Below are 16710 nucleotides of genomic sequence, written 5' to 3' on the forward strand. Positions count from 1 at the left end.
TGCAAGCTCCACCTCCCGGGTTTACGCCATTCTCCTGCCTCAGCCTCCCGAGTAGCTGGGACTACAGGCGCCCACCACCTCGCCCGGCTAGTTTTTTGTATTGTTTTAGTAGAGACGGGGTTTCACCGTGTTAGCCAGGATGGTCTCGATCTCCTGACCTCGTGATCCGCCCGTCTCGGCCTCCCAAAGTGCTGGGATTACAGGCTTGAGCCACCGCGCCCGGCCTCACATTTTCTTATATATACACCATGGAATACTATGCAGCCATAAAAAATGATGAGTTCATGTCTTTTGTAGGAACATGGTTGAAGCTGGAAACCATCATTCTCAGCAAACTAACACAGGAACAGAAAACCAAACATGCATGTTCTCACTCATAAGTGGGAGTTGAACAATGAGAACACATAGACACAGGGAGGGGAATATCACACCAGGGTCTGTCGGGGGTGGGAGATTAGGGGAGGGATAGCATTAGAAGTAACTAATGTAGATGATGGGTTGATGGGCACAGCAAACCTCCATGGCACCTGTAAACCTATGTAACAAAACTGCACGTTCTGCACGTGTATCTCAGAACTTAAATGTATAATAAAAAAAAATAATAATAAATTTAAAACAAGAAGAATGAATACTAATCCTTCTTAAAGATGTTAATAATGGCCAGGCACAGTGGCTCATGCCTGAATCCCAGCACTTTTGGAGGCCCAGGCGGGCAGAGTACAAGGTCAGGAGATTGAAACCATCCTAGCTAAAATGGTGAAACCCTGTCTCTACTAAAAATATGTTTTGTTTTGTTTTGTTTTTTGAGACAGAGTCTCACTCTGTTGCCCAGGTTGGAGTGCAGTGGTGTGATCTCAGCTCACTGCAACCTCCACCTCCCAGGTTCAAGTGATTCTGCTGCCTTAGCCTCCCGAATAGCTGAAATTACAGGTGCACACCACCATGCCCAGCAAATTTTTGTGTTTTTAGTAGAGACATGGTTTCAGCATGTTGGCCAGGCTGGTCTCGAACTCCTGACCTCAGGTAATCCACCCACCTCGGCCTCCCAAAGTGCTGAGATTACAGGCGTGAGGCAGCGCGCCCGCTGGAAATAATTTTTTTTAAAGGCTACTGTCTGAACTCTGAAGGCCACTTCCTCCGGTCCCATCTGCAATTCAGCCGTCCATCCCTGTGCTGGGGCTGTGTACAGTCATTCCTAATGTTAAGCACCCTTGCTTAAGGGCAGACAAGAGACATTTTCAGATTTTTAAAAGAATTTATCATTAGGAATAGTTATGTGGTCCCAGATCTATCCTCTTGGGAGATTTAAAAGGTTTTTTTTCTTTTTTTTTCTTTTTTTCACTTTAAATCCTGTTCATGAGTTTTTAAAAAATGGCTTCTTAGGTGCAAGTTCATAGCTAAATGAATGAGAGCGCCACCTGCCGGGAACACCTGAAATTCCTGGACTTGCATATTGAATTGCAAGTTTGCTGGACCCAAAGCATTTGAATCAAACTGAGACACTCTGGTTAAAAATTAGGACTCACGGACTCTAGGGCTACAGATTTTGCATTTTAAAACAGTTTTGGGGTGCCTTGAGGTTTAAGAAACAAATGTCTTAGTTCCCAAACTTGCCTGCTAAGAATCACCCGGGAATTTTTGTTTGTTTCTTTGTTTGTTTGAGACAGCGTCTCATTCTGTCCCACCCTGGAGTGTAGTGATGCAATCGTAGCTTACTGCAGCCTTCAATTCCTGGGCTCAAGCGATCCTCCCACCTAAGCCCACCAAGTAGCTGGGACCAAAAGCACCCAACACCACGCCCTCCTGATTTTCGTATTTTTCTTTTGTAGAGATGGAGGCTTGCTATATTGACAAGCTGGTTTTGAACTCCTGGGCTCAAGTGACCCTCTGGCCTTGGCCTCCCAAAGTGCTGGGATTACAGGCATGAGCCACTGTGCCCAGCCAGAATGCTTGTTTAAAATATTTTTACTCTGGATCCCATTACAGGCTTACTGAATTCGTATTTCCAAGAAAGGTGCCTGGGGCTTGAGATTTGTATAAGACCATCAGATGAATATTTAAAAGCTGAAATAGATTCTCTATACCAGGGTAGAAGAGCACACTTTTTTTTTAAGCAGATAATTGATAACTAGAATATGAAACATCTAGGTCTGAGGATCTGGCAATATTATCACAATCAGGTTGTCCCTGGGTTCTCTGTCCCATAATTCAGCTTTGTAGTCTTAAGTCCCAGCCCCTTCCCTAAAATTCTTGTCATTAAACCCCAGGCTCCCGCGCTGGGCACCATGGTTCACGCCTGTAATCCCAGTACTTTGGGAGGCCAAGGCGGGGTGGATCACCTGAGGTCAGGAGTTCAAGACCAGCCTGGCCAACATGGTGAAGCCCCATCACTCCTAAAAGTACAAAAATTAGCAGAGCGTGGTGGCATGCGCCTGTAGTCCCAGCTACTTGGGAGGCTGAAGCAGGAGACTTGCTTGAACCTGGGAGGTGGAGGTTGCAGTGAGCCAAGATCGCGCCACTACACTCCAGCCTGGGCGACACGACAGAGCGAGACTCCGTCTCAAAAAAAAACCAAAACAAAACAAAAACAAAAACAAAAAAAACTCAGGCTGCCAATGGCTTCCTCTGATACTAGATAACACATTTGTAACACCAAGTGCCTAATAGGCAGAGATCCTGTTGGAAAGCCCTCCCACGACCTATCTTGTTTGCTTTGCGAACTGTTTTATTAGGTTGATGCAAAAGTAATTGTGGTTTTGTTATTACTTTCAATGGCAAAATTGGCAATTACTTTTGCACCAACCCAATACCTGGGCTGCACTTACCCCGATTTTCTCCTGTGAAGCAATGTCCTAGGTTTGGAACTACCTTTGAGATCGCATTGTGTCCAAAAGAACCGAATTCCAGCTTTGTGCAGTGGTCGATTGCTGAAACTGACCTGTCCTAAGATCTATCTGGATTTGGTCCAAGGTCCTGCCCTATCACAACTACTTGAGCAAACACATAAGAGGTGTCATTGTCTTCATAAGACACATAAGATGGTCATTGTCTTTTCTTCTTCAAGTTAAATAAAAAGTCCCAGTTACTTTAAATAGCATTGTGGGATTTAAAAAAAAAAAAAAAACTCTCTGCACAGTTAAGCCCAGGATAGCATGGGTTAAAAGAAATACAAACAGACCCTTAAATATTGTAGGTCATGAATATAGTAGAGGGAGAAACAGAATGCAAAATTTCCCAAAGTTAACCACAAAATTAAATTTTTTTTTTTTTTTTTTTTTTTTTTGGTAGACCATCTCATGAGACTAACCATCCTGCAGAACATACTTTGGGGAAGTATTTTCTTCTTCTTCTTTGTAACCATTTTGGGGGCTTTGTTTTGAATTGTCTGTGTTTTTCTTTAGTCGTGAGATTCAGAACCAATACCTGCGTCAGGAATGGGCTAATCTAGGTTGCACAGGATGGAAGGACGCTTTACAGTTTCCACACCATTCGTTTCTTTTTCAACAACTGAGTGTTCTGTTTGACCAACTTCAAAGCAGCTCTGCTAACCATAGCACGCCTGTTTATCTACCACGTTTCTCAGCTTTCTTTGCCTTCCACAGTATTTTCTTCCTTACGTTTGACTCCAGATGTACCAACCTCCCCGAGATGTACCAACCTGCATAATGAGTCAAAGAACTGACAACGGCTTTTAGTCAGTGGTTTTCCAGTAGTTCTGCAAAGCTTTGGGCTTCCACTGAGTTCCTCAGAAGCTGCCTGAAAATTCATGAATTGGCTCTAGACCCTTCCACCCACACCCCAAATCAAGCTTTCTGCTTCTTTGTATTTCATATCAGGGCCTGTGTAAGACTGGAAAAACGGATTTCTCAACTCAGCAATTTGAAAACCACTCATTTAAATTATCACCTGTTCTCAGGCATATTATGTTAAGTGTCCCAAAAACAACCCAGATGGTTTTCATAATGCCGCGATGCAGCAAGCAATGCTTTTGAAATCATCTCTGGGCTCCCTGCTTAGTGACTTTCCAACCCTTGCAGGAGGAGCTATGGAAGCCCCACTTCATCCCAGATTCTCAGACAAGCCTGGCACTTGTCAGCAAATAGTTAAGGAGTTCCCAAACCAGTAAGTTAAGGAGTCCCAAACCGGTAAGTGCTTCAGAGATTAAGGATTCGATTTCGCTGCCTGCTACTCCTGACCTGGCTCTGAAAACCTTGTGTCCAAACCCCGCCTGGAAACCCACAGTCCCAATAACTGAGTCCCCGTCTTGACTCTCTGCACCATCCTTCAGTTCCTACAGGCTCAGCCTTTCCTTGCCCCCTCCCTCAAGGTTTTGGAAACTGGAGTCTTCTACCAGCCACTCTGGTAGGGGCCGGTTCCCTGAATGCTGTTTACCACCCGTGTTCTTGCCAGTTGCCAGGACTAGGCATTGTTTGATGTCTGGTTCTGAGCCATTCCTGGTTTGATCTGCTCTCCACCCTGACCTTCCCTCTCATCTAAGCAGCTTATTATCTCTGCCAAGCCCAGACTTAGATTGTCTCTAAAATCCAAATGTATGGCCGGGCGCAGTGGCTCACGCCTATAATCCCAGCACTTTGGGAGGCTGAGGTGGGCGGATCACCTGAGGTTGGGAATTTGAGACCAGTCTAACCAACATGGAGAAACCCTGTCTCTACTAAAAATACAAAATTAGCTGGGCATGGTGGCACATGCCTGTAATCCTAGCTACTTGGGAGGCTGAGGCAGGAGAATCACTTGAACCCGGGAGGTGGAGGTTGCAGTGAGCCGACATCATGCCATTGCCTAGGCAACAAAACTCCATCTCAAAAGAAAAAAAGGAATAAAGAAAAAAAAATCCAAATTTATATGTATCTATGTAAATAGAGGGGCCTCCTGTTCCCTGAGCTTGAACAGACAGCAGACCCTGGACATTGCATACATAGGAGCTGGTTCTATGTCCCCAGGACTTGTCTGTCTGTAGCCATCCTTAGGGAGAAACCTACCTCCTCACCATGTACTCTCCCACCAATTCAACATGGACTGTGATGTCTTGACAATGGAAGGATGTCTCACTCCTTCAACTTGGGCTGAGTTCACATCCCATTTAAGACTTTGTATATGCCTTTTCCAAATAGTTTTCTTTGTCCAAGGCTCTAAAATTTGTCTCCTTTCCTAACAGTGCACTGTGGTGCTGTGGCCTAACAATTGGCCACTGTGTTCTGCCAACATTTTGGAAAAACTTCTCTAACAACCCTCATTCTTATTTTTCACCTCTTAGGATCATTGGCCTCGTTGAGATCTTCACAAAGGCTACAGACCTGTGCTGTCCCCTATGGTAGCGCTAGCTACTTGTAGCTATTCAAGTTTAAAATTAAATTAAAGGCTGAGGCAGAAGGATCACTTGAGCTCAGGAGTTCGAGACCAGCCTGGGCAACATGGCAAAATCCTGTCACTACCAAAAATACAAGGAATTAGCTGGGTGTGGTGGCATGCACCTGTGGTCCCAGCTACTCAGGAGGCTGAGGTGGGAGGATTACTTGAGCTAAGGAGGCAGAGGTTGCAGTAAGCCAAGATCATACCACTGCACTCCAGCCTGAGTGACAGTGAGACCCCATCTCAAAAATAATTAATAATTAAAATTAAATAAAATTTAAGACTCAGTTCTTCAGTCACAATAGCTAGATTTCAAGTTGCAGCCACACGTGGTTAGTGGGCTTCTGTATTTGATAGCACAGGTATGGAACCTTTTTCTTTATTTCAGAAAGTTCTATCAGACAGTCCTGCATAGATGCATAGACCCTTTCTCCAGAATATGCAAATTTGTACTTACATTAAAAGGCAATTTTAGGTGATTCAAAGACACCCCCCACTTCCTAAGCTCGCCTCCCCATGGTGTTAGGAACCACTCTCTAATGTGGGTGGGGGCTGGGCATAGTGGCTCACACCTGTAATTCCCACACTTTGGGAGGCTGAGGCGGGCGGATCACTTGAGGTCAGAAGTTTGAGACCAGCCTGGCCAACATGGTGAAACCCATCTCTGCTAAAAATACAAAAATTAGCCAGAAGTGGTGGCACATGCTGTAGTCCCCACTACTTGGGAGGCTGAGGCAGGAGAATCGCTTGAACCTGGGAGGTGGAGGTTTCAGTGAGCCAAGATAGCACCACTCACTCCAGCCTGAATGACAGAGTGGGACTCTGTCTCAAAAATATTAATAATAATAATAATATGGATGGGGAGCACATGACTATCCTGAAGTCTATGGAGGAGGCAGATATCAGGAAAATCTCAGTTCAGATGTCAGTAATCCTTTTCCCTTAACACACAGTCTTAAGCACATGCCGGCTCCTTGAGAGTTTAAAAAGAAACCTAGCCATTCGTTACATTGCCCCATTCATCCTGTTAGTTTCATTCATTCACTTATTCAATATTTATTGAGCTCCTACTTTATGCTCACACTGACCTAGGTAATGGGATACAAAAGTGAACTAAATGGAGAAGATCCCTTACCTCATGGAGCTTATATTCTTGTAAGACAGCCAAGACAACCAACAGAGAAGCAGGTAATGCTCTCTGCTCTATAAACTTAGCTTTCTCCAATGAATTTCAAATCTATTTCTGTAAGCCTGAACATGTTAATTCTCTGCTTAAAGACATTCCCTCCTGATTAGCAGAGTTGATTAAAATCACCTGTGGGAGTTAACGATCTATAGCTGCCAAATGCACCAAAGGTGATCCACAAACTAAATTAAAATTTGGCCACTCTCCAAAGTCAAGGCCATAATCTACCTTTCTCATAAGACAGTTCTGTCTGTACTTAAATAGTTGAGATTATAACACCCTCACTTTCAAGATAAATTCCAGGGTATTTTATCTCCTAATTTCCAGATTTTTTTTTTTAATTGCGTAAGCACATAGAGGACCTCATATCAGGTAAAGTTTCTAAAGTTTACTTCGAGCTACCTCTCTTATATGATTTTTTGATTTTTGCATGGGCAATCCCAGATCGGCTTCTTAATTGTCAACTCCACTTGGAATTGTTCCAATGTTTGCCAGTGTTCTATTATGTTCTTTTCCACTTGTCCAGCTTAATGACAGCTGTTTTTCTTCAAAAACATAACGTTTGGGTAAGGCCCGAGTTGGGATGACATTTTCTCTTAATATAATTTGCATTCTTAAAATCAAACACATTACCAGCAGATTGGCTTAATTGAACACATGCACGTATGTGTAAGAAACCATGTCTTTCTTTCCTTGATCCAAAGTTTTGTATTTCACCACACTGGCCAACTCCCAAAAATTTAACTGAAATCAAAGAATTGATTCATTCTAAGATGGCTGGAGATATGTATATATATTCATCTCTATCTATCTTCCTCCTATGCTTTTTCCCATATCACACAAAACACAAACACAGATACAGTCTGAGTTTACTTGATTCCTCCAGTCCTCAGGTTGACTAGATGACTGAGGAAAATTTGAAAGACAAGAGATCTATCTACAGTCTTTCCTAACTTCCTAGTCCCTTTACCAGATTTTTCCATGAGGATTTTTCTTCCTTTTTTCCTTGAGGAAGCCAACTCCTGTGGGCTACAAAACACTTATTTCACCCTGTGTCTCTAAAAGATAAGAACATTTGATAAACATAATCACACTACCATTACCACATCAAAAAAAAAAGTTACTTTTAAGAGCAAACATCGAGGCAGTGTTCCTAATGGTTTCATAATGTCAAATGTTTGACTTTTTAAAACAAATTCAAAATGCAAAGAAGTTCCACACCTTGTAATTGGTTGTCATGTCTTTTAAGTCTTTTTAAATTATAGGTTTTCTCTCCATCTCTTTCTTTCCTTGAAACTTATTAAAGAAACTCAGTTGTTTGTTGAGCAGCATTTCTCATGGCTGAATTTTGCAGAATATATCTTCCTGGTGCAGGTCAACATTCACAGGATTCTCAGATTTAGTTGGAGGCATGTTTATCTACACTTTAAGTCATCAAGTAATTTGAATATATTAATATAAATCCCATATGCTCTTTTCCCCCCAGAAATACTCCAGATGATTCCTCAAATAACCTTTCATTCAGTAAGTTCCCCGTTGTAAATTTCCAGTTGGGTAATTTTCTTTATGTTTGATGGGTGCGCACAACGAAGAAAAGGCGGGGCGGGGAAATCTTTCTGAAATTCTTTAAATATATCCATTAGAGGGCGACATTGCCTTTAATATTACATTTACCCAATAAAATTTTAAATTGCATAAAATTTACTTTTGTATTTTTGACAAGTTGGACCTCATTGCCTACTTTAACTTCTAATCTCACGTCTGTAAAGTGTGACTGCGTTCTCCTTTGTTAATTTGATCTCTGCTGACTTGTGTCTTTGATATTACAGTACTTCCATCTTTGACTCTGTTCCCAATTCTAACCATCGGGCGGCGATGTTGCATAAATAAAGACCCGTGGAAAGGCAAAATTAAGCGAAATTGCCAAATAAAAAGCAGTTTCGCCGGGGGTAAAGGCCATTAATTTCAGAAGGAAAGAGACAAACCAGACATTTCTAGTTCATATCCAACTCACAGCCCAAGGTCAGAACTGTGTAAAATGCAACACAAAGGAGCCATTCAGGAGTGGGGGAGGCTGACTTGAGAAGAGCGAACGCACAATCCCCGCTTTGAGTCTGCGGTTCCCGTGGAGGGGGCACAGGTCCGTTCGCGCACGTGCGTGTGAGTAGCCACAGGGCAGCGGCGGGACGTGCCTGGACCGGGCATGGGAGTGCTGAACTTACAGAGCTCTGGCGGACCGCTTGGGACACCCGCCCCGCGGTAAGTTGGCACTGGCGCTGCCTGGAGGTCAGCCACTCATTGTACCCCGGCGGAACTGGGTCCCGCGGGGGCATACGGCTCGCCCACCAGCACGCGTTAGGAGGCGAACACCTGCATCCAGCTAGGTGTTCCGAGCGGAACCCAGGGCTAGGGACCGCTCTGCCACCTTCTTCTCATTCTTCCTGTAAGAACACTCTCTACCTCGGACAAAAAGGATCCACCTGACAGCAAGTGGTATCGTCACACAGCGGTAACAGAAAACTCATGGATCCTCTCGAGAATCTGACAAAAGTTGGGGCCTCCTCCCCATAGTAGCACTCAGAAAAGGGCAGGTGAAACTACAAATGGGCGGAGGCACTCACAGGCTTTCTGGGGCCCGTCCATTGATCAGATCCCAGGTTAAGAAATTCTGTCCTGATTGGAGCCTAGACAGCCGCGCAAAGAAGCCAGACGGACTTGGGAAGAGAGGCAGGGACGTCCCTCCTCCCTCCAAACACAGCCAGCGTTTCATTTCAGATTGAGGGAGGGGCCTGGCCGAAGGTGGAGGAGAGGTGGAGCGCCTGGCTGGGGCCCTCCCCATTCTCCTGGCCCCCACCCCGGAACGCCTGGCTGAGAAGGGTTCCAAAGCGAGCAGCGAACGCCCAAAGCCTGGGCTGCGGGAAGGTGGCAGCGCTCTGTAGCTTTTCCTTTGCATTTTTCTTTAAATCGTGAGCTCCGGAGCTATGGTTTCGACCGCTGCTTTCCCGTCTCCACCTCCACCTCCCAGTTCGCTGGCTCGCCCTTCCCCCTCCCTCATCCCCACCCCCCACCCCCACCCCCCACTCCCCACTCCCACCCCCCCCCCCCCCCTCCCCCCCCCCCCCCCCACCCCCCCATCTCCACCTCCATCCCCACCCCCATCCCAGCCGCGTGCCCGGCCCTCCGCCTCCAGCCCCGCCTCCGCCGCCGCGGGGTTTCACCCAAGGCAAAGTGAAATCTGCATAGTGACCGCCCCCTCGAAGATCATTGGTGCAGCCCCGCCCATCGCGGCCGGTGATTGGTGAGCTGCCCGAGGTTATTTGCATGTCGGACGCAGCCTGGTACCCAGCTGTGCCGCCGGCCGGCGCCGCGCAGAAGTTTGCCGAGCGCTTTCTCGCCGGCTGGTCCCGGACTCGCGCTGCGCCCTGCGCCCTGCGCCCTTCGCCGCCGCCCTGTTCTCCCGGGAGTCCTTCTCTGTGGAGGACTGACGCTCCGCTTGTGGGAATTAGAGGTAGACAAGGGGGAGTGCCGAGGGGGAGCGGCGAGGATCTTTCCAGTGACAGCTTCGAGTCGGGACGCCAGGAGCGTGGGGCTCCGGCTGGCCACTGATCTCGCCCGCCTTCCCGCGGCCTCCGGGCGGGCAATGCGGCCGCCGAGCCCCGCGGCACAGAGAGGAAAGAGGGTGGCTCGGAGAGCCTAGAGCTTGTTTCTGCCCACTTGGGGAAGAGGGCATGGAGTTGTGAGCTCCCCTCGCTCGGCGACGCCGCCCGCGGCAGGCTCCCCATGGCCGGGACGTACAGCTCGACTCTGAAGACGCTGGAGGACTTGACCTTGGACTCCGGGTATGGGGCCGGGGACTCGTGCCGCTCGCTCAGCCTCTCGTCCTCCAAGTCCAACTCGCAGGCGCTCAACTCTTCGGCGCAGCAGCACCGCGGGGCGGCCTGGTGGTGCTACTCCGGCTCCATGAACAGCCGCCACAACAGCTGGGACACGGTGAACACGGTGCTGCCCGAGGACCCCGAAGTGGCCGACCTCTTCTCGCGCTGCCCGCGGCTCCCGGAGCTGGAGGAGTTCCCCTGGACCGAGGGAGACGTGGCCCGGGTGCTCCGCAAAGGTGCGGGCGGTCGGCGGCTGCCCCAGTTCTCCGCCGAGGCGGTGAGGCGCCTGGCCGGGCTGCTCCGTAGGGCTCTGATCCGCGTGGCCCGCGAGGCGCAGCGCCTGAGCGTGCTGCACGCCAAGTGCACTCGCTTTGAGGTGCAGAGCGCCGTGCGCCTGGTGCACAGCTGGGCTCTGGCGGAGAGCTGCGCGCTGGCAGCCGTCAAGGCGCTGTCCCTGTACAGCATGAGCGCCGGAGACGGGCTGCGCCGGGGCAAGTCCGCGCGCTGCGGCCTCACCTTCTCAGTGGGCCGCTTTTTCCGCTGGATGGTGGACACCCGAATCTCCGTACGCATCCATGAGTACGCGGCCATCTCGCTCACCGCCTGTATGGAGAACCTGGTGGAGGAGATCCGAGCCAGGGTGATGGCCAGCCAGAGCCCTGATGGCGGAGGGGCCGGAGGCGGGGAGGTGTCTGCTGAGGCCCTGGAGATGGTCATCAACAACGACGCCGAGCTCTGGGGCGTCTTGCAGCCCTATGAGCATCTCATCTGCGGCAAGAACGCCAATGGTAAGTGCGCGGGCCTCGGACTGGCAGACTGGGTAGGCAAGAAATCCCGCCCTGGGCTACTGGGGGAGTGAATGTCCTGAGACAAAGCTGGTGGCTGTGCCAGTACTTTGGGAGAAAGCGTTGGGTCTGAGGATAGGGTTCATTAAATGGCACTTGTCAGAGATTGTTCTAAGGGTAACTGACTTTTGGAGGGCAAACTCGTGAATGATCTACATCCTGTGCTGCGTGGCATTGTTACTATCTGCGGGCCGTTCATTGATTGGGTGAGATTGAATCTCTTGACCAAGCCATTCCTGAACCTCTCTTGAAGTGAAACTTACTGCCCCGTGGCTCTTTGCCGTGCTTAACTAGATCTCTAGTTGCTGTCTTTTCCCAACAGCTGGGCAGATTGACTGATTCTGCCCCCTAGTTTTCCCCAACTCAATAGCAGCAGCCAAAGGGTCCCAGCTTAAAGACCTGAGCCTTGGATAAGTGAGATGGGGGGAGGGGAGTGGGAAGCCCGAGATCTGGCGCTGCGCCTTGTGCTTTGCTGGGCTGAAGGATGCTGTCAGGCGCTCTCGGGGGATAGAGGGGGTAGTGGCGCGCTCTTAACTATATGTGCCCAGGAATGATGAAACCTGGGGACCCCCGATTCCCCTTCCCGGAAGGGTACAGGTTGTCTCCTGGGACCTGATTTTCCAAGCTGTCACCAACCAAGTGAGCCATTGCTTAAAACCTTGCATTGTATTAAATGTTCTTTCCTGAAAAGAGTGATGGCCCATCGGGGGAAGAGATGGAGGGATAGGTAACGGCTTGGGGTCAAGTCTGGGAAAGGAACCATTGGGTGGTTGCACTTCTCTGAAGATGGCATGGATTTAGTGCAAAGGATGGAAGCAAAGCACTTGACCTTTTCCCTGACAATGTTAGGGGGTGTGACATTGCATTCAACTCCAAACTACCTACAATACTTCAGTTTCAGGAATCAGCACCATAAACTGTTCAGAATGGTAACAGTCTTACAGTCTGATTGGAAGGCCACTTGGGGGGCAGCTTTCACTGGCAAATGGTTCAGAATGGTTTATAAGCAGGCAGTGGTAGAGGTCAGGTGGGGACTGGAAAGGGATAAAAGAAGTCAAAACGTGGTTTAACATAATCATAATAGCTGAAATGTAAAATAACACTTAATGTGTCATCATTGTTCTTAGCACTTTAACTCAAGTACTCCTAGCAAGCCTATTAGGTAGGTACTTACTGTTTAGTATTATGCCCATTTTACAGATAAGGAAACCAAGGTTCCCAGAAGTTATATAATCTGCCCAACATTACATAGATGTTAAATGGCAAAACTGGAATTTGAATCTGGTTTGAATACAGGTAGGCCCCTTTAAGGTTTTAGCCGCTGGTGGAGAAGAAGCAGCTTTGTTTTTCTGGGGGTTTGTTGTTGTTGTTGTTGTTTGTTTTTCCTACTGAACTGTAGCTCTCAGATCTTATGCTTTGTTTTTGATTGGTCCAGTTTTCAAGGAGAACAGTTGACATGTTAGGACCATTTTGAAGATACTCTGTACCAAGCATGGGTTACTTTGACATTATTGGTTTTGTTTTTAAATTCTGACACTGCCAAAGGAGATGCCGGGAATTGAAGAGCATCTGCTTCTTAATTTTCTTCCTCTTAGGTCAGAGCTAAGGTCAGTCCCGAATCTCAGTTGATGATGTCACAGCTGCTTGTTGTGCCTCACCCTCCAGGTTTGTGGCATCAACGCTGGGAACAGCAGCTCCAGGGCAGGAAGTGGAGGGCCAGGGGATTTCCATCCAGTGGTCATAACTGAGGGAAAGAGTTCAGTACTTTTGGCTAAGGGGAGGCCCAAACTGAACTCAAAGAAGTAAAGGCTCGTAGAAAAGACTGAAGACCTAACCCTATAAGCCAAACAAGAATAAGGGTGGAACCGTAGATGCAAAACAAAACAAAAAACATATCTTTCATGCAGAACAGGTGCATTGAGAAGCTTCTCCCAGCTTTTCTAACTGCAAATTGAAGCAAGGAAGACCAACTCCCTGCCCAGGACACCCTGAAGATGTGAAGTGGCCTGAAGCTGCTAGAAAACAGATTCCTTCTGCTAAAGGGCTTCCAATAAAAGAACTATTCCTTATCTAGGGTCAGCATTCCTTGGGATTTCCTTTATAAGTTGGTCTTTTGACCACCGCCCCCCCCCCCCCCCCCCCCCCCCCCCCGCCCGCCTTTTGTTTTTTTAAGATAGAAACAGGGTTTCGCTATGTTGCCCAGGCTGGTTTCAAACTCCTGGGCTCAAGCAGTCTTCCTGCCTCGGCCTCTCAAAATGTTGGGATTACAGGCACGAGCCACCCCACCCAGCCACGACCCCATGTTTTAACATTCTCCTTGCCCCCTCCCCTTTCCAAACAATCCTCCTTAATCCTTGGTAGTCAAGACAGCAGGATTCTCTGTGGCAGACAACAAAGCTCCCTGGATGCTCAGAGCCAAAGTGTCTCCCTCTGTACATTCTCAGGTCTCCAGGGAACTCTCTTGCAGGCGAGGTGACCATTCACTTCCACTTAGCAACTGGATGCTCATTTTTTATACATGAAAACCGGGGGGTGGCCACATTAAACAATAACCAGGCTGATTTATTAAGTCCCTTTAGATAAAGTAAAATGAATGTTTAGTAGAGGGGCAATGAATTACTTATGCCTGAAAGCTGGTTCAGAGGGAAGCATAAACTGCTTAGGAACAAAATGGAGTGGTCCAAACCTTTGTTATATTAAAATTACCCCAAGGCCAGCAAGGTTACAGTTTACACAGCTGAAGACCAACTGGGGAATGACTGCGTATGGGAGGGAGAGTGCTGGTTAGAATTCTTGTCCTGCTGGTCTTCCCTTTAAATTATATATTTATTGTTGTTATGCCTGCTAATTATACAGCATGGGCACATGCATTTGACTCAGCTATATAGGGCTTTTAAACTTAATGTCTTCCAACCAAGAATTTAAGGGCCCTAATCCATCTATTCCTGTCCATTACTCAGAATGCAGGACAAATATGGTTTTGCTCAGCACAAGATGGGTAATAAAAGTTCTGCAGTGTTTATAAAACATGATCCCAGCTCTGTAGAGCAGCAGGAGTTATATATTGTTGTTCATTTGGTATTGATGTCCCCAATCCCATGGCAATGCCATTAAATGATGATATCTTCATGACTTCCTTACGGGAGGTAGAGAAACCAATTTAATAGAGTAGTATTTATGAACAGGGAGTTTGCAGAAAATAGAAACTTTTTGCGTCCACGTGTCTCCCTCCCTACTCTCCTCTCTCTGCTCTCTCCCTCCCCTCCCCCATCACTCCCCATAAGTGAGTTTGATGCTGAGCATCACTACTAGGTTTCTTCTTGGTCATTTTTCTTACTAAGCTTTTGTGAGTGTGGCGTTTTAGAAAATCCTCCTCAATTTCTAGATTCTTGATTAAGTGATAGGATATTGGTGAGAATATCCTTGCTCCAAAGAACTATCCAGGGTGTACAAAAGGATTGCTCTCGCCTAGTGGTAACATGCACAAGATTCACTACGAGGGTTTGAAGCCTACCTTTGCCATTTTTAAAATTTTATTTTGTTATTTGTTTGTTTATTTTGAGACAGGGTCTTGCTGTGTCGCCCAGGCTGGAGTGCAGTGGTACAATCATAGTTCACTGCAACCGTGAACTCCTGGGTTCTAAGGGATCCTCCTGCCTCAGCCTCCCAAGTAGCTGGGACTGTAGGCACATGCCACCACACCCAGCTAATTTTTTAAATTTTATTTTTGTAGAGACGGGGTCTTGCTATGTTGCCCAGGCTGGCCTTAAACTCCTGGGCTCAAGCGATTCTCCAGCTTCAGCCTCCCAGAGTGCTGGGATTACAGGCATGACCCATCAGGACTGGCCATACATACCTTTGCCATTCACATGAGTGGCCTGGCGCAATTTTCTTAACCATTCTAACCTTCAGTTTTGTCATCTACATAATGGGAACTAGTAAGAGCATCTAGCTTATATGGTTGGTATGAGAATTAAATGAGACAATAGATTTAAAGATCTTAGCACATAGTAAATGTTCAATAAATAGTAAATTCATTCAACAATTATTGAGCACTGACCCTGTACCCACCACTGTTAAAAGTGCTGTGGACTAAGTGATGAGCAAGAAGAAAAGCCGTCCTCTCATGAAGTTTATAATCCAGTGGAGGAAATGAGAAAACGTGAATCAGTAAGGGTTTTCTCTTGGTAGTGAATGTTGTTTAAAATATATTTTTTTAAAGGGCAGGGTAATGGGATGGTGTGACGGGGCTAATTTAAATGACAGTCAAGGAATGCTTCTCTGAAGGTTTATTAGTAATCGCCAGTAACATCAATACTGCTAAGGACCTTTAGGCCAAAAATAGTGACTGAGGACTTTTCTGAATGATTCAGTTATTCACCAGCTGAGAGAAGTCTCAACATCTCACTTAGAGCTGAGAAAGAAAAGCGCTGCGTGTAGAGCAGGGATAAAACCTCTTCGGGTTGTAGGATTTATTTAGCGATGAGATGTAGGATGAATTTCTACTGAGAGAATCAGCTGAAGCAGCAAGAGTTGATTGGGCTTCTTAGGTGTTGTTCAATCACTTTCCACACCTGCGTGGTCTGAAGGACGAAGGCAGCTTCCCATCTCTTTAACCATTTTCTTAAAGCCAAGAGAATTGGTAAAACTGAAACAGAGCAAGCTTTGGAAACGAAATTTTTTTTTTCTTGCATGCCTGCGAAGGGCAACCCTGGCCTTAAGTAGTAAGAGGAACAAGGTAGAGTTGTTCCACTTGCTCCTTCTGAAAGCTCTACCTGACTCCCCGAACTGGAAGAGTCACCCCTTTGTGATGTTTCCTTAGCACCCAGGGCATATTCTTAAATCATTTCCTGCTTATGTGTGTCTCTCCCATCCAACTGTGGACTCGTAGGCATTGTTGTCTTCCCTGTACCTCTCACAGTGTCTACAATACGTGCTCTATAAATGCTAGGCAAAGGATAGATCCTACCATACAGGTTTAAAGTTTGCACTTGAATTCCTTTGACACATCAGAAGAACCGTCCCCCATTTCTACCAAGGCAGAAAATTTCCAAGTTGTTCTTAATGCACAGAGTCAGCATTTTGGGGCTACCTTCAACCTTAGGGTACACTGATTTCTAGCAGGGTTCCCAAGTCTGGCTTTGATGTGCAAGATGTGAGCTGGGGGAGTTTTCAGGTTAGGAGAATGTCTTCAGTGTATGATACCCAAAGAGGAAGGGCTTCACAACAGACGTCTAGTAGAGCAGGCTTCAGATAAGTCAACAGGATTGAGTTGAAAGCTTCTTTAAGAATGGAAATACCGGCCCGGCGCGGTGGCTCATGCCTGTAATCCCAGCACTTTGGGAGGCCGAGGCGGGCGGATCACGAGGTCAGGAGATCAAGACCACAGTGAAACCCCGTCTCTACTAAAAATACAAAAAATTAGCCGGGCGTG

General features: G+C 47.0%; 1 protein-coding gene across 1 annotated transcript in view; it reads left to right on the forward strand.

Annotated features, from left to right (window-relative positions):
• Positions 1-9906: 9906 nt before the first annotated feature.
• Positions 9907-16710, forward strand: part of ABTB2 (ankyrin repeat and BTB domain containing 2) — a 209183-nt gene continuing 202379 nt past the window's right edge. Inside the window, exon 1 of the mRNA XM_025357293.1 lies at positions 9907-11219. Coding sequence (XP_025213078.1) covers positions 10337-11219 — 883 coding nt within the window. The 5' untranslated portion in view covers positions 9907-10336. The remainder of the gene's footprint in view (positions 11220-16710) is intronic.

This window comes from Theropithecus gelada, chromosome 14 (genome assembly GCF_003255815.1).
Source record: "Theropithecus gelada isolate Dixy chromosome 14, Tgel_1.0, whole genome shotgun sequence".
NCBI classification, from domain to species: Eukaryota; Metazoa; Chordata; class Mammalia; order Primates; family Cercopithecidae; genus Theropithecus; species Theropithecus gelada.